General features: G+C 42.9%; 1 protein-coding gene across 1 annotated transcript in view; it reads right to left on the bottom strand.

Moving 5' to 3' along the window:
• LOC131482924 (zinc finger protein 334-like) overlaps nt 1-18516 on the bottom strand; it is a 303146-nt gene extending 284630 nt beyond the window's left edge. Inside the window, exons 1-2 of the mRNA XM_058679155.1 lie at nt 18418-18516; nt 4459-4516 (exon numbers count right to left, since the gene is read on the bottom strand). Of these exons, the coding sequence (XP_058535138.1) occupies nt 4459-4494 (36 nt within the window). The 5' untranslated portion in view covers nt 4495-4516; nt 18418-18516. The remainder of the gene's footprint in view (nt 1-4458; nt 4517-18417) is intronic.
• Between the last annotated feature and the right edge of the window lie 449 nt (nt 18517-18965).

The following is an 18965-nucleotide window of genomic DNA, read 5'->3' as shown; positions in this document are numbered from 1 at the left end:
TGCAGGAAAATGAGGGGACTGAGACATGGTGGTTTGGAGGGGAGAGACCAGAAGCACTGTATGGGTCAGACTGATTCACCAGCCCATATGGGAGTCCTGAGTAGGGATTCTTAGTAAGGAATATTGCTGACTATCACTTGCTAATCCATGCAAAAGTTAGGGCTGGGGATCTGTCTGACAAGGCTAGATCCCACTGCCTGACTGAATGCCGGAACAGGGATGGGTCATATTAGGCAGGGCAATGACATTAGCATGTAGGAGAACCAGGTTCAGGAGTAGATTCTGTGGGGGATATGTGGGCCTAAACCTGTGGAAATGCAAGTCCCACTGGTTAGCTCAAGAGCTGGGAGGGTGATGGGTTGAGCGAGGTGTGATCATAGAACCTGTCATCACTCACGGGTACAGACACTGAGAATAATCCGGGCAGGTCTAGGCTGTAACACCAGCATATGCATCCTAAAAGAGGGAGTACAGTAGGCCAGGCCGCAACATTCATAAGCTCACACAAGGCCAAGATGGAGGGGCAGGCTATGCCAGGCAAGGACCGAGCACCCACTGACATGAGTGAGATCTGGGTCTGAGAGTAGGCAGAGTGGGAGAACTTGGGAAACTCTCCTGCTGGGTCATAGCTCCTGCTGGTGAGCACACTATCCAGGTCTGGGGGTTGGGCAAGGTGGGCAAGTTAGCTCCACCTACTGGCAAATGTGTGGGTTGGTTATGCAAGGGGGCAGACCAGGCAGGGCCCAAAAATTTTACCTCACCAGCAAGTGAAGAAACCAGGCCGGAGCACAGGTCATTCCAGGCTAGGGTGACACATCTACCAGTTTTCATAGGCCAAGGATAAGTGTAGACTGAGCAGGTCTAGGTTACAGTAACCACAAGTATGAGTTAGGACTGGGGGCAGGCTGGGTACGGCCAGGCTCCAGCATTTGAAAGCAAAGGCCAAGACAGGTGAGGGACTATGCCAAGCTGGGTCAGAAAAACCACTGGAAAAAGCAAGATTTATGGCTGGGAACAGGCCTGGCTGGGGAGCTAAGGGTATACCCTGACTAGGTTGTGGTTCCTACTGGTAAATGTGAGGGCCTGAGTAGGGGCTGTTATCTGATCTGGACATGGCTGCAGTCCCTTTTGCACAAGTGTGGACTAGGTCTGGTGTGTGCCACACTGAGCTACACTCCAGCACACACTTGTGCTTGTGAGAACAAGGCTTAATGCAGAATGGACTAGGCTACATCTCTCCCTGTTGAGCTATGTATGAACTGGATGTGGACTATCCTGGGCTGGGCTGTAATATCCAACAGAAAAAAACAGAATGGGTTGAGGGCCAATCAGCAAAGGCCACTGTTTCTGCTAAGACAGGAGATAGACGAAGTAGGTCTGCACTATGGACCCACTCATCTAGCATTGGGATAAGTTCTCATGAAAGAGATTGTACAATTCCTCTGTTGGAACACAGTCCCTGCAGGTAAGAGCAAAAACCATGACAGGGAACAGCCTAGACCAGGCCAGGTTATGGTACCCAAGGGCATGCTTTTGGCTCAGGTCTGGGGCAAACCAGGCTAGGCCAGTTCATATCACCCACTGGCAAATCTGAGAGCCAGAAATAGTATGTAGATCATGCCAAATTGGGCCGCAACACCACACAATTCAGATTAGAGATGGGACTGGCAGCTGGTCGGACTGGCTAGGCTGTAGCTCCCACCTATGAGAGTTTGAACTGGGGGCAAGCTGGGCCAGGCCACGCTGTAGCACTCAATGGCAAATGCTGAGGTGAACTGTGCTATGCCAGACTGGGCCACAGCACATAAGCATTAAAAGTGAGACTCATGGGAAAGCAGGCAAACCCGGGGGGGGGTTGCAAGGAGCTCCCCCATTGAGCCACTACTCCCAATGGTGCATGTGAGAGCTGGTATTTGGGCAGACCAGTCTGGGCAGGGCTATAACATTTGTTGGCCTGCATGTTTACGGAACAGGGAAAATCAAGGTGGGCAGACTGTACCTACTGGTATGTGCATAAGCCAGAGTGGGTTAGGATTGGGTTGGATGGGCTTTGCCACAGTATCACTTAGCAGATGATGGCTCCAGCAGAGGGGGTGGGGCAAATTCTTCCAAGCTAAACTGCAGAAACACCTAGAGTGCAAGATCCAGGGTGGGAGAGAGCCCATGAGGGAAATAGTAAGCACCTCTCTAATAGACTGCAACACTCATTGCTATGTATAGAAGAGAGGGCTACAGACAGATCTGATCCAGCAATATGAACCACCAACATGTGCTTAAGCTGATTGGTGTGATAGAATGTGCTGGAACCTCTATTGGCATGCACACAAGAATCAGGTCTGGGATCACATCAGATCAAGTTTCTTTGGGGATCCCCCCCAACTGAATCACTGGATTCAGAACTCCAACCATGGAGAGAACTGCAGGTTCCAGGGACTGACAATGGAGGGTATTTGTTAGAACCAGGCCTCCTCAGTGGCTATGACGCAGCAGTGAACAGCATATTCAGGTGCACAAGGAGGATATGGTAATACATTGGAGCATGCAGAGGACACTTGTACCGTAACAGAGCATGAAGAACAGAACAAGCTAATCAACTATCCCAGACAAATGCTGAAGGTGAATACGTGGACAAATGGAGACTCTAAGTTGGACTATATCAACCAGTGGATTCTGGACAGATTTCATTGTGCTTGAATGGTGAGATCGGCAGTAATTCAGAACTGCTGAATTATCAAAACCTCAGAGCATGCCCCACATCAGGGATCATGGGATGGTTGGGAGACTGTGTGTGGCTTCTCCCTTTATCTCCTCCCTTCCCCCAGATACAGGAAGAAAAAGAGAATGTGGAAATGGTGATCTCACCTAACTTTCTATAGCTTTGACCAACCACTCCATACAACAATGTAAAAAAATCACCAAAAATAAAAGTAATTTTAAAAAGAAATTCAACAGTCCCCAATTGACAAAGTATAAAGTACAGTGGTTTTTTTAATTCCTAAAAAAAAAAAAAAAAAAAAAAAAAAAAAAAACAACACAAAACAATTTACTTACTTAAAAGTGAGAATTACAAAGCAGCAGTCAAAGCCAGCCAGACAGAAAGATCTTCCCGCCACTGGTTTACTCCCCATGTGGCCACAAGAGACAGCAAGGTCCAGGACAAAACCAGAAGCCTGAACTCCATTCTGATGCTCCAGAGGGATGCAGGCATCCAAGGAACTGGGACATTTTCTGCTATCTGCCAAGCACATGAGCAGGGAAGTAGATCAGAAAGTGAACATCAGGGACTTAACTGGTCCTTATATGGAATGCTGGCATTGCATGCAGCAGTGTAACATGTTATCTCAAAACATGCCACAAGGATGGCTTAAGTAAATCTGGTAATCAAAAGTCAGGTTGCTTTTCTCACTAAACCTTCTACTCATCCCATACCTGATATCCAATGATGTTATCTGGTATTTTGTATAATGTAAATACTACTGCTGGAAAACTAACCTTGAACCTAGATGGATATTTACACTACTTTTACAATGTCACTATTTATTTGACAGGATGAATGACAGAAAAACAGATGTTTTGTGCAATTTTTTTTCTGAATGCATTTACTAGCTGTGGCTGTGTCAGACTGACTCCAGGTCTCCCTCTTGTATCTCACATGTGGGTGGGACATATGCAAGGACTTATACCACCACCAGATGCTTCTCAGAGGCATCAGTAGGAGGCTGGGATAGAAAGGGTGGAGTAGGGTGGACTAGAATCAGGTGCACTGTAATTGCATGCATTCACACCACCACACTGACACACCCTTACACTGTTTTATTTATTTTAATACTGCTGTCGGCTTATTGTCAATATATCTCAGACTGGCAAATTGCAGTAGTCTAGTGGCTAAAGTTCTCACCTTGAACATGTCAGGATTCCATATGGGCACCAGTTCTGATCCCGGCAGATCCACTTCCCATCCAGTTCCCTGCTAGTAGCCTGGGAAAGCAGTCGAGGATGGCCCAAAGCCTAGGGACCTTGTACCCATGTGGGAGACCCAGAAGAGTATTTGGGCTCCTGGCTTCATTTTGGCAAGCATGGGCCTTTTCTGTCGCTTAGGGAGTGAATCATTGGACGGAAGATCTTCCTCTCTGTCTCTCTGTCTCTCTGTATATCTGACTTTGCAATAAAAATAAATCTTTAAATAAATAAATAAATATATAACTATATATATATATAGCTATATATATATATATAGCTATATCTATCTATCTATATATAGATAGATAGATATAGCTATATATATATAAAACAGAAAACCTAGAGAGGAAGTTTCAACCAGCTTTGACAGTTCCAATGTTTTGTCATTAAAATTTTACTTTCTTTCTCTCACAATTTTTTTTCATTTTTGCTTAAAAACTATCATCATACTCCTCAAATACAATGTAAAGCAAGCTGAGAAGTAAACAAACAACTTACTGAAGGTGTGTTGGTGTTCTCCCGCCGGGGAAGCATGTAGCAGGCTGCAGGGCTACACCTGCAAGAGAAGGTGGAGACAGGGAGTTATGCATTGGTCTTGATTGTTCCTAGCCTCTTCAGTGGTTCCCACTGTGCTAAGCAATGTCAACTTGGAGGCAGACACAGTGGCTGGAAAATAAAAGCCATAAGCTTCCCTGGGCAAGAACAGTGCCTTACAAGGGACAAGGATGCATCCGGAAAATAGTATCAATAATTCCAAAAATTGACAGTGATTAAAGTCAAGTAATCATTAGGTCAATGCAAATAATTGCCATTTATTTAAAACTAATGTTACTGGGACTGGCACTGCAGCCTAGTGACTAAATTCCTCACCTTGCTATTATGCCTGGAACACAGTGGGTGGGTTCCAAGAACCCTCTGGGAAACCTACATAGATTCCTGTTGCTGGACCAAGCATGGCAGACCCTGATATCTTGGGAGTGAATCAAACAGCTGATGGAACATCTCTCTTCTCTCTACAATTTACTTTTCAAATATACATAGTATTTATGAAAATGATTGCAAAGAAACATACTGTATCTAGAACAACATATTTTAAGTTGATTTGAGGGTATATCTTGGTGAGTAATAAAGAATTACATTTCAAATTCAATTAAAAGAACTTCACAAAGACACTTCTACAACTGACATTTTTATGCATATTTGGGCATTCTACTTCCGTTTATTCTTCTTTATTTTATTTTTAGTTTTATGATACAATTCCATGGGCTCTGGGATTTCTTTTGTTCCTGGGCACTGCAATATTCTATGCCATATGACCAGCAGTGATCTAGCACGCTACACCACAACGCAAGCACCAAAGACTAGCCTTTTTGACTCACTACTAGTAAAAATGTTCTCATGAACCTTAGGTGTCAGATCATATTTTTTTTTTAAAGATTTTATTGTTATTGGAAAGCCGGATATACAGAGAGGAGGAGAGACAGAGAGGAAAATCTTCCATCCGATGTTTCACTCCCCAAGTGAGCTGCAACGGGCCGGTACGTGCCAATCCAATGCCGGGACCAGGAACCTATTTTGGGTCTCCCATGCGGGTGCAGTGTCCCAAAGCTTTGGGCCGTCCTCGACTGCTTTCCCAGGCCACAAGCAGGGAGCTGGATGGGAAGTGGAGCTGCCGGGATTAGAACCGGTGCCCATATGGGATCCCGGGGCTTTCAAGGCGAGGACTTTAGCCACTAGGTCACGCCGCCGGGCCCTGATCATATTTTTTTAATATCTTCCACCCAATGATTAAATCTCCATGTGACCGCAATGGCTGGTATGCACTGATACAAATCCAGGAGCCAGGAAATTCTTCCAGATCTCCCACACGAGTGCAGGGCCCCAATGCTTGGGGCTGTACTTGACTGCTTTCTCAGTCTACAAGCAGGGAGCTGGATGGGAAGTGGGGCTGCTGGGATTAGTACTGATGCGTATGGGATTCTGGCATGTTCAATGTGAAGACTTTAGCCTCTAGGCAAGCAAGCTGGGCCCTGATAATAGTTTTTTTTTTTTATTACTTCATTTTATAACCCATTCTTCAAAGACAAGCACATTAATGTTCCCTTTCCCCAAAAACTCTGGACCTGAAACAATCACTGTAATTCATGTCACTGATGTGTGACAATGCCTTATGCTTACATTTATATTAAATGCAGAATACCCTATAGAGGAAAATCACGTTTAATGCAGAATGCAGTTTGACCTAGTAAAATGCACCTGAAATTTTTAAAATGATTTATTTCTTCCATTTCCAGTGCTAAAAATCACCTAAGAATTCAACACAAAATTTACGAATTAAATTCATTGTTTTTCAATTATGACCATCACCACCATCAATTTTTTTTCTGCAAAGCCTTTCTTTTTTTTCTCCATTTTTTAAGATATATTTTTGACAATCTTTACATAGTTAATTAGGGTAAAAAGGTTCAAGGGTTACAGGAAAGTGGGTAAGAATGTTATTTCCACATTGTTTCCTTCATGTATCTGAGGTAAAGCGGGATTGTAAGGGAGAAACCCCACCCAGTCTCCCACCCATCCCAGGTCCCTGTTGTGTAGCATGCTCTGAGGGTGTTGCTCAAGTGTTTTTGATAGTTGAACAGTTATGAATTGCAGCTAATCTCACCACTCCAAGCACGAAGAAATTGCTGCAGAACCCACTGGTTGACATGGTCCTTCATAGAGTCTCCATTTCCCCAGTTTTTCACTGCCAATATATAGCTGAAGCACCACCATCAATTTTTAGCTATTTATACCTTGTAAAAACCGTTAGAGTTGATCACAGTGGTAAAGTTTCTGATTGGGAGCAATACAACCCAGAGTGCCTGGTTTGAATGCAAGCACCATGCCTGATTCCATTCTACCTGCCTGAACAGCTCCACCCTGGGGCATCACTGAAATATGAAGTTCAAGCAGACATTTCAGTTATGTTGAATTTAACACATAACTTCCAGCTAGTAACAAATATTTATTTATTTGAATTGCAAGCAGAGCTTACATCTGGTGGTTCATGCTACCTACACTTACAAGCGCCAAGCTGAGTCAATCCAAAATTAGAAAGGAGGAACTCTTTTTTGTTAGAGATTATTATTATTATTTGGAAAAAGACAGGTATGCAGATGACTAAAGCCAAAGGTAGAAATGAGGAATTGCATCCATGCTCCCATAGGGATAGCTAGAAACCCAGTTTGGTGGGACATTTTTGCTGTCTATCCAGAAAGTTGCTAATTAGAAGTAGCCAAATCCTTTGCTAGCAATTTGAAGGATACCATGGGTATACATATCACCTAATAAACATGCTGTACTACCATACATGCCTCATTAACTCCCAGTTTTAACTTAATCTAATATGGTACAACAATTTGGGAAGGGAACCAGCTTCTGACAGTAATCTTTACATGCTGTCTGTCCTGGCCTCTAAAACAAAAACACACAACAAGATGGCACCAGCATCCTGTGGCTAAGCATCCACCATCAGTGCTGTCATCCCATATGGGTGCTGCTGCAACTTGGGCTGCTCTGCTTGCAAACCAGCTCCCTGCTAATATCTAGGAAAGAAGTAAGGATGGTCCAAGTCTTTGAGCATCTGTGCTTGTGTGGAAGGCTAGGATAAACTCCAAGCTCTTAACTAGCACCAGCCCAACTTCAGCTAGTGAGGACAGTTAGAGAGGGAACCACCAGATGGTAGATGCCTCTCTGTCTCTGCTTCTTTCTGTTTCTTTTTCTGTAATGCTGCCTTTCAAATAAAAATACACTTTAAAATAATGTTTATTTCAAGGAAAAGAAATGAAAAAAGAAAAGAAAACCAGTCCTCTCTGGACTTCTCCCTAATACCTTTAATACTTCCAATCCAAAGTCACTGCAAATGTGCTGCTTCTCTAGAGATTCACCCACAGTGGACGCTGCATATGGTGAAGGTGGGATCTAGGTGTCCTCAGGATTAATAAAGAGCCTGATCACTCTTGCAGGCCCTGGGCCCATACCTCTCAGTATCACTCAGCCTGAGCATGGTTCTGGCAACAGGCAACTGAGCACAGAAAAAGCAGAGATGTCATTTGCTGACAGTCAGCAGGAGGTGGAGGGCTGGTTTCTCAGTTGCAATTGCCTGGAGTGCAGATCAGGGAGGAACCAGTTCTAGGGTCAAATAACACTAAGTCTCCCTGCCTTGATCAAATCTTGAATGTTCTTCAAATATGTTTTTTAAAGAATGGAACTACCAGAAACTACGGTAACTGAGAATGTTTCAAAATGCCTTAGGTTCCTTTAGAAAAGGATGCACATGGACACAGGAAACACCACGGGAGGGTACAGGAAGGTGGAGGCTGTGAGTCGGCCAGGGAGTGACCTCAGCAGAAACCAAATCTATTACCACCTGTTCTTAAGCTTTCAATCATTAGAAACTCAAGAAATGCATTACTGTGATTCAAGACAGACATTCTATACTGTATTTTCATGGCAACTACAGTACACTCCTATTTTCCACTATACTCCTTATTGCCAATGAGAAAGAACCCACCATCAGAGCAATATAGAAACCAAAGGTTCTGACTTTAGATACCTAACACTTAAAATAACAACAGCAACAACAAAGTCAAATAAGCAACTTAATTACTGATCTCAAAGTCCCAGAAAAATTTAAAACAAAACAAAACAAAACAAAACAACCTAGGAGTAGTTACAGGAAATTCAAAATAATGATTGGTGAAGAAATGAAATGAATTAACTATATTAAGCAATACTGAAGACAATGGAAACACTGAATTTTTTAAAGACAAATTAATAATCCTTCAGCTAGATTAAGAAAAATTAAGGCCCTGCATGGTAGACTAGCGGCTAAAGTCCTCACCTTGCAAGTGCCAAGATACCATATGGGTGCAGGTTCTAATCCCTGCAGCCCCGCTTCTCATCCAGCTCCCTGCTGTGGCCTGTGAAAACAGTCAAGGATGGCCCAAAACCTTACAAGCATGGACCTGTGTGGGAGACCCAGAAGAAGCTCCTGGCTCCTGGTTATGGATCACTGCTGCTCATGCTGCTGTGGCCACTTGGGGAGAGAATCAATGGATGGAAAACATTCTTCTCTCTCTTTCCGCCTCTTTGTATATCTTATTTGCAATAAAAGTAAAATCTAGGGCCCTGTGCAGTGGTCTAGTGGCTAAAAACCTCGCCTTGAAGGCACCAGGATCCCATATAGGCACCAGTTCTAATCCCAGCAACCCCACATCCCATCCAGCTCTCTGCTAGATGTGGCCTTAGAAAGCAGACAAGGATGACCCAAAACCTTAGGAACCTAGACCTGTGTGGGAGACCCAGGTACCTATGAAACTAATACAATGTAATTAATGAATAATAAATACAAACAAACAAACAAACAAACAAAAAAGACCTCGCCTTGAAGGCGCCAGGATCCCATAGAGGCACAGGTTCTAATCCCGGAAGCCCCACTTCCCATCCAGCTCCCTGCTTGTGGCCTAAGAAAGCAGTTGAGGATGGCCCAAAACCTTAGGATCCTGGACCTGTGTGGGAGACTCAGAAGTGCTCCAGGCTCATGGTTGCAGATCAACACAGCTCAAGCCGTTGTGGTCACCTGAGCAGTAAACGAGCAGAAGGAAGTTATTTCTCTCTGTCTCTCCTAATATATATATGATATATGATATATGGTATATATGATATATATATGATATATATACGACTTTACAATAAAAATAAATCTTTAACATAAAAAAAGCTTAAAAAATAAAGATAAAAGACAGATTTAAGTATATAAAAGTAGAAAAGGAACACATTAAAACTGCTTTCACAAAAGTATAGTGATCAGAGCTATTTGGACCAGGTGGGTTCTGCCACTGCTTGCGATGTGACAATCCCATGTTGATGCCACTCCAAGTCCTGCTTGCTTCATTTCTGATCCAGGTCCCTGCTAATGCATGTCGGAATTCAGAGGATGCCCCATGGGCTTGAGTCTGCGTGCTGATGTGGGGGAACTGGAAGAATTCACTGACTCCTGGTTTCAACCTGGTCCTGCTTTAGCCATTGCAGTCACTTGGAGAGGGATAAAGCCGATGGAGGCCTTGCATTCTAACTCTCTCTCTTTCTCTATAACTCCGCCTTTCCTATTGACAAAATTGATCTTTACCGGAAAGAAAAAAAGAAATACAATGGATCACTAGAGATTACCAACAGTAATTATAACCAAATAAGTTGTTCATCATTTCTCGATACTTAGTATTAGCCTACCAAAGTGAATCAGAAAGACACTAAAAACCTGACAAAACTAACAGTAAGTAACAATGAATCAGAAATAAAATGCCTTCAAATCAAAGGTCAACAGCAGGTGTTTCCATTACTAAATTATACCAAATTAACACCAAATTTTCTAGAATTATTATAAAGCATTGAAAGATGAAAAAAAAAAAACAGTTCCAAATTTATCCTTGGCCTAGCAATATTTAGATTCCAAAACTAGACTGAATCAACAGTGGGTGACTTAACTTAGATCTGACTGTGTTTCAAATTGACAAACACAATGTAATTGCTCAGTCAAAATGCAATCTCCATTGTAGCATGATTAGACTTCAGTGTATTTATTTCTTAATGCTCCTTATAAAATAACTTCATACCCTGGAAGTCTAGTTTAAAAAATCATAAACCGAGATAATCAGGATGGCAGAATTCTTTGAGGACATGTTTAAATGGATGGAAGATCATTTAATCAGGATGAAGCAGAGAGGACATATTTCAGGAAATAGGAAAGGACAGAACAACAGCAGAGGGGTACCTGGAGACTGACAGACACAGGACAGCATCAGGCACAACGTTGTGATGTTGCAGTGACTGATACTCCTGCAGCATGGCGATCTGAACTCCACCAGCAACCAGGTGGGGAAGGACTTTCATTGGGAGCTTGGGAGGTGAACCCAGACAAAGACCTGTCCATCCTGCTGGTCCGATTGATTTGACCAGGAGCAGAGACAGAGCAGCAGATCTCAGATGGGCAGTGCGAGAACAGAATTAATGCATCTCTATTTCCAGACAAAGATGGACTTACAACAAAACTGTTTACTATATCTTGACAATAGGATTCTGGACTCTCTGCAATTGTCCATGCCCACAATGATGGACATATGACTGAGTATGAAGAACTAAATGTTAGTAAGAGGAACTAGGTGGGGGGGAGAGGTATGGGAAGGGCATAAGGGAATATGCTGCAGTATCATAAAATCAGAGCAATATTAATAAAATGTAAAAAAAAAAAACTTTAAAAATATCATAAACCAGTAAAATTTCCTCACATAATACACATAAAGTGAATTCAACAGCACCATTCAATGCACACATGATAATCAAAGCGTATCTAGCCTGAGGATGTAGAAAATAGGGCAACAAATGCAAATCAACACACCAAATGCTTCACACAAGCAGGATGAAGGATAACATTATTAAAAACATCTTTCTGAAAACATTCAGTAAAATGCTACATTTATTTTACAATAATGTAGATAGATAAGTTGAGCAAACCTACAAATATTCAAATATACATCAACTGAGGTATATTGGTATATTTCTTACAAGAACCGCAATCAAATAAGAATGTCAACTTTTCACTGCTGATATTTTCCCAAAGAAAGTAAATAACAGAAGGAAATAAAATGAACAGAAATTGGAATCAAGAGACTCAGCTTTATTTGCTTTTGAATACTTTTTCCCTGATTTTGTTGATAATGAAACCTAATGGACACCAAGACTGTATTCAGCCACTAAAAATAAAATATTGTTATTCGCTGTAAAAGAAATGAAACTGGATAGAATAAACTCAGGAAAATGTACAAATAGATCTAGCATGTTATATATATATATATAAAAGTCAAAATTTCCCAGCTGCACTTTGAGTGGTGATTTGTACAGACTGAGAAGAGTGAGGCCTGGGGAAAGGAAGGAGGTAGAACAGGTAGCAAAGAAAGTGAGACAGAAGGAACAGGATCCAGTGTCCCATCCCAGTGTGTGGTGACTACAGTTCACAATACGAGAAGTTTATGCAGGAAACTGGAAGGGAGCACCCTGTTTACTATACAAGAAAGATACATGGAAAGCCTGGGCACCTGGTTTACTCAGCTTAGGTGGTATATGTATACAAACACTGCACTGTACCTTGCAATAGTATTGAAATACTTCGTGATCCAAATTATGTAGAAGTTTCAGAAATAAAATTCATCTGGGCACAGCAGCATGGCCTAGTGGCTAAAGTCCTCGCCTTGGATGCCCCAGGACCCCATATGGGCACCAGGTCTAATTCTGGCAGCTCTGCTTCCCATCCAGCTCCCTGCTCGTGGCCTGGGAAAGCAGTCGAGGACGGCCCATGCAATGGTTCCCTGCACCCGCATGGGAGACCTGAAGTTTCCTGGTTCCCGGCTTCGGATCAGCACACAGCGGCCCGTTGTGGCTCACTTGCGGAGTGAATCATCAGATGGAGGATCTTTCTTCCTCTGTCTTTCCTCCTCTTTGTATATCTGACTTTGTAATAAAACAAATCTTAACAATATAAAAAAAGGAAATCAGAATCATGCCTTCACAGTAACATTATCTAAAAAATTTAAACTGTACCAATCTACACAGTATAAAAATACATTTAGAGCTTTTTAAATTCTTTATTCTATTTTTGTTTTGTACAGTATTTATTCATTTTCACTGGAAATTCAGATTTACAGAGAGGAGACAAGAGAGAAAGACTTCCCATCCACTGGTTCACTCCCCACGTGGCCACAACAGCCAGAGTTGAGCTGATCTGAAGCCAGGAGCCAAGAGCCTCTTCTGGGTCTCTCATGCACATGCAGGGTCTCAAGACTTTGGGGTGTCCTCAATGTTATCCAGGTCACAAGCAAAAAGCTGGATAGTAATTGGAGCAGCCAGGACAATAATTTGTGCCCTGACACATGCAAGATTAGGACTGTAGCAACTAGGCCATCATGCTAGGTTCTTTTCTTTTCCCAGGATTTTATATAGTCTTAATCAAATTTTTTTATCTTTCATTATTATCGTTTTATGATAAATTTCCATAGTCCCTGGAATTTTCCTTACTCTTACCTTTTTGATTATTTAAAAACAATTCATTTATTTGCTTAAATGTGAAAATTACACAGCAAGAGCCAAAGACAGACTGAGATCTTCCCTCCACTTGTTTACTCCCCATGTGGCCACAAGAGGCAGCAAGGTCCAGGCCAAAACCAGCAGCCTGAACTCCATTCTGATCCTCAACAGGGGTGCAGGTGTCCAAGGACATTTTATTCTATCTTCCAAGCACACTAGCAGGGAACCACATCAGAAAGTGAACATCACATTACAAATGATGTCTCTCACATGCTTTTCAACAAATAATAGAAAAATTAATCAAAAAGTACAACGTGATTTTTGAATGTTGGGTCACTGAAAGTGTTTGACATCAAATGACGGTACAAACATTTACTTTCTCCATTCTGATGCCTTTTAACATATACATCTTTATTCAAAAGGATACTACTAAAAATGAACAAGATTGTTGCTCTTGATATTAAGTAAAAAGAATGACAAAAGTTGTACACAGCATAGGATAAAACAGTTGAGACTATTCCTGAACTTCTCAAGAAATTGGGAGTACACCTGAAATTCTACAGAAATGAGACAGTGTTATTTATAATTGGGTTTAGATTATTTGTAAATATACTTTACAGACTCTATGGAAACACCCACAAATTCAGGAGATACATCCTTGATATCTTCATAGAGGACAGAATATGCACCATCTAAAATATTCAGTTAAAATGAGGAGATGTGGGCATCTAGTACAGTGGATGAGAAACTGCTTAAGAGACGCTCACCCTACACTGGACTTCCTGTGTTTGTGTTATGGCTCCACAACAAATTCCATCTTGTTGCTAGCACACTCTCTGGATGCAAGTAAGAAATTTCTCACGTATGCGAGTCTTTTCACCTGCTAAAATGGACACAGATTTAGTTCCTGGTTCCTGTTTTGGCCTCAACTTTGTCACAATCTTGCAGGAATTTAAGGAGTTGACCAGCAGATGGTAGATCACTCTCCATAAATTTTATAAATGAAATATACTAATACTTTTTTTAAAATGACAAGAGAAAAAAATTTTCAAAATGAAAATTGACACGGATGTTTGGTGCAGTGTTTCACACACAGTTTTCAGGATCACATGCTTCTTCCCAGTGATTCTAAATAGAGCAGCACATTCTTTAAAGGAAATTCTCACAGAACAGCAAGGGAAGGTACACACCGACTGGCAGTAATCAGGACAAGCTAATGCTGCAGTATCAGTGCCCAGCCACTGGGAACAGCTACTGAGCAATGTGGTCAGAGATCTCAGTTAACACTACATGAAGAAAATAAAGTCAATCCAAATGCTAGAAAACTCAAAATAAGTGTACATGGAGGAAATGTTGGACTGTAATTCTTCTACTCTACAAATACTTCATACACTTCAGAGTTTATGCACAGTCTGTAACATAATATTGTGCCATATGTAAAACATTTGCAATGAATTAGCATATGAGAAATTAAAACCAAGACAAGTACTGTCATCACATCAAAAACTAAAGCAAAGGCCAGCATTGGGGTATAACATATAAAGCTGCCAACTGCAACACCAGCATCCCATATGGAATCAGCTGTTCCACTTCCAGCCCCGCTTTCTGTTCATCTCCTGGGAAAAGCAGTGGAAGATCATCCAAGTGCCTGGGCCCTGATCACACACATGCAAGCCCTGGAGGAAGCTGCAGGCCCCTGGACTCAGCTTGGTGCAGCACTAGCTATTTTAGCCACCTGCATAGTGAACCAGTGGGAAGATGACCACAGCCTCCTATTTTTCTTCGAAGATTTATTAATTTTTATCACAAAGTCACATATATATACATAGAGAGAGAGACAGAAGAGAAAAGACAGAAATATAGTCTGTCCACTAATTTACTCCACAGGTGACTGCAATGGCTGTGCAGCCACTGTTCAGCTGTGCCAATCTGAAGCCAGGAGTTCTTCTGGGTCTCCCACAGGGATGCAGGGTCCCAAGGCTTTGGGCCATCCTGGACTGCTTTCTCAGGCCACAGGCAGGGAGCTGGATGGGAGGCGGGGCCACAGGGATTAGAATCTGCACCCATATGGGATCACGCAGTGCTCTATGCAACGACATCAGCTGCTAGGCCACCTTGCTGGGCCCTGTCTCTTACTTGAATTCTCATTTGAACATACACAAATAAAACACACAAAATTTTCTTAAAATAAACAAAGACATATTTTGAAGATTTATTTACCATACCATAACACTTAAAAAAACTTCAGTTTACGGAATCACAAACATCAATTGTCAGACAGTACTAGGATTTAGTCACCTCTGGGATTGGAAGATCAGAGAGACCGAGACGTGAATTGACAAAGGCATTTTCTCGATAGGTACGCAGCTGATATTGTTTACACTCTCACTGAAAAATCACAGAAATAAAGTTGTCAAGAATTTACTTTTCTTTCTGTGAGATCATTGCATAAACTCAGGTTCCATGCAAGAGAGCAAAGATGTAACATCCCAATCAGGGCACAGCATTCCTGCCTAAGTGAGCAAACTGGAAATCCAAGCACCAGGACATCACAGAGAATGAGCTCTGGGAAGCAGCCTGCTTACACTTCACAGGGAGACCCACACTCAGCAGCTTCCCCACACACCCAGGCCTTGGGGATCACTCTCACTGAGGACACAGTGCCCAGGGGGGCTCACTGCACTAGCTGAGGGAATCATAAGCAGCCAGAAATGTGGCAGTGTGGGTCCAGGAACTCCTCACAGCCTGCAGTGTCTCCTCCAGCATTTTAGCTGTCTGATGCAGAACATTTAACTACAACTTAAGGTTGCATTCACTGAGACTGGTTTTATAACATCATTTGTGCTATTTTTGCTCAATAACAATTTACTACCAACAACTAATCACAACACAATTCAATTATTTCATCATCTGCAATTAGCAGAGGCCTCAGGGTCAAGGCTCAATCTCTATATACAGGTGCAGGTTAACGTTAGTGGATAGCAGGTGTCAGCTCTTTCTGGTCTTTTGTCCCCTTTAAGAAGTTATGTAGAGGGCCCAGAGCAGTATCCTAGCTGCTAAAATCCACTCCTTGCAGCGGTCAGGATATCATGTAGATGCCATTACTAATACTGGTGACCCGGCTTCCCATTCAACTCCCTGCCTGTGGCCTGAGAAAGCAGCTCACAACAGCCCAAAGCCCTGGGGCCCTGCACCCACATGGGAGACTAAGAACCAGATTCTGGGTTCCTGGCTTGGATCAGCACAGCTCAGGCCTTTGCAGTCACTTGGGGATTGAATCAATGAACAGAAGGTCATCCTCTCTGTCTTTCCTCATCTCTGCATATCTGCTTTCCAGTAAAAATAAAATGAAACTTAAAAGACCCTTGTCCCAGATATTGAACACAAATAATATTAACTTTTTATTAAACCAAATATATTCACATTTTTTTTTACCTTTCTGCCACCAGAACAGGACCACTGCAAATATTCACTGAAATAACTTAGGAAACCAGTCACAAATACGCTCACAAACTGTTAAGTTTTCTAGGCCACCAACACTTCACCTTCACAAAGATTCTTTCTAGGTACAAATTATCCTCTGACTAAAGCAACCTGTGGATGCAAAATGAAACTGCTGTGTATCCCAAGCTCACTACCCTAGGATTTACCTGGGCCATTGCCAATGTTTTACTCCGTAGGTAGCCAAGGATGAGAGAGCCAAGAGTGCATCAATCATTTCTCTAGATGACATTAATATGTCACCAAGGAATGGAGTTCTGAATTAGCAAAGCTCCGAGGGGCTTAGCTATATTAAATAAAAATGGAAAACAACAGATGCCCTCAAGTTTAAGGGCATCAGCTGCCACTCTGAATGGTAACCCCCAATCTACTGCTCTCCTCCAGGGGGAATGAGTGAACCAGAGGATAAGTTAGTCATGCTTTTTGTTACAGAGTATTTTGAAACTCAGAAAAACAAAAAGAGTTAGTGAGGACCATGTAAAAGTTTCAATAGAGGATCACAGGTTGAAGATACATACGTCAGGTTTTTCACACTGGTACCCAAGCCACTGTCTGCTGCCTCCCAGCCTGGGCAGTAGCTGCACACTGCATTTGCACAGAACTGAAACCCAGGCATTCTGATGGAGACACAGGAGTCCCAATGTCATCTTAACCACTGTCACACACACCCACACAGGGCAGTGAGGCCTTCCTGTGCTGTGTCAGGTGGGCATTCACTGCTTTTCTCCCATGGCTACTGTTCACAGCAAACAGTGCTTCTAAAGAGCTAATGATTATTTCATGAGATAGAAAAAAAAAAGACAACTTACTGAATTGTATCTTGCAGCAAATAGTGCATAGTGTTGTGATTTTTCAGGGCAGAGAGCAGCACTTGGCATTGAGGCAAGAGTTCTGGACATTCAGAGATTTGCTCCCTGCCTAATGTTTTTTGCTGAGCCTGACTTATTCCCTCTACAACCCATGGGCACATTTAATCCCAATCATGAGACTTAAGGGAATGGGTGACAACTTACCAGAAGCCATCAGGATAAATCAGTAGTGCTGTCTTAACAGCTCCTTCCTCAGGTTCTGCTAGAGAAGCCCCTTTGCATAAGCCCCCGTGCACTCCCTTGGCTTGTCTACAAGGTCGCTGTGCCACCCCAGGCCTCTGCCAAGCACAACGCCAGCACCTCATGCTGCCCCTCAACCTTGCAGCAAAACTCAGAGGAAAACAAGGCTGTTTGTTCTAACTGCTGGAGTCTGTGCTGCTCTGGTGTCAGCAACAAGAAAACTGCCCCAGACCCTTAGGAGGAGCTTCACTGAGGACTCAGCTGCGGGCTGGAGACGCTGTTGTTCAACTCAAGATCTTTAAACAATAAAAAGGAAATCCTGCCCAACATGAAGGTCGAACTGTCCCGGGCACTCCCTCCTCCTCACTGCACAATAGGTTCAACTGGGAGTCCTGGTGTTCAAGGTCACTGCTGCAGAGTGAGGACCCCAAGGGCCCCTCCTGCCCCCCGCCCGCCCGCCCCGGGGCCTCAGGAGATGCTCTCACACACTCACCCTTCCCAGCTTCTCACGAGTCGGGGGTCCTGCAGAGGCTCCTGCAGGGAGGGAGCTCACAGGGCAGCACTGGCTCAGCCACCTGCGCCTCTCCACCAGCACAACCAGCAACGTGGTTATGGCGGCGCCCACAACAACCTCCCGCCTGCTGCCACAGGGCTACCTTGGCGCGCGTGATTGGACCGTCCCCACAGACCATGAGCACGTCAGAAAATGCGCAGCCAATCAGAAGCACAAGGAGTAAAGGAGCAGTGAGGTAGGATTCGGGGGGGGGGGGCAGTAGGGGCGGGGCTTCACCTCAGGCTGGAAGGGGCCTCCTCTCTTGCAGCTTGAGCCTTCCAACAGCAGGGGCCGCTGTCGCCTCTCACATCAGTCCACCTCCTGGCCTCTCCTTCTCTCTCTGCTTCAGGATCCTGTTCAAGTCTAGAATCCCAAAAACCTGTGACAATAGTCTCAAATTACAAATCACAGAATATTCAATAGATTCCGGGACGTCTTTGTAGTGGCTTTCCGACGTTAGGTAATACGCCTTTTAATATACAGAACTGAAAATTCAGTATAAATTAACCTTTAAATCTCACTTCTGTGACGATTATTTTCTTTTCTGTATATTTTTAAATTTTCATATTGCTCTACATTGTTTCTTAATAGTGCATAGTAACTTGATTGTATATCTTGATCTCGTACCTGGAAATCTTGCTTGATTCTCTCATCAGTTTATGTTTGGTTTGCATAAAAGGTCCATTAGTATATATTGATAATTCTGACACTATGCTACAATATATTAATCAATAAATTGTTGTAGTAATATATTTTGATAATCCTGCCACTATGCTACCATTTCC

This window comes from Ochotona princeps, chromosome 21 (genome assembly GCF_030435755.1).
Source record: "Ochotona princeps isolate mOchPri1 chromosome 21, mOchPri1.hap1, whole genome shotgun sequence".
Classification (NCBI taxonomy): Eukaryota; Metazoa; Chordata; class Mammalia; order Lagomorpha; family Ochotonidae; genus Ochotona; species Ochotona princeps.
This window is presented reverse-complemented; position numbering and strand designations above follow the sequence as displayed.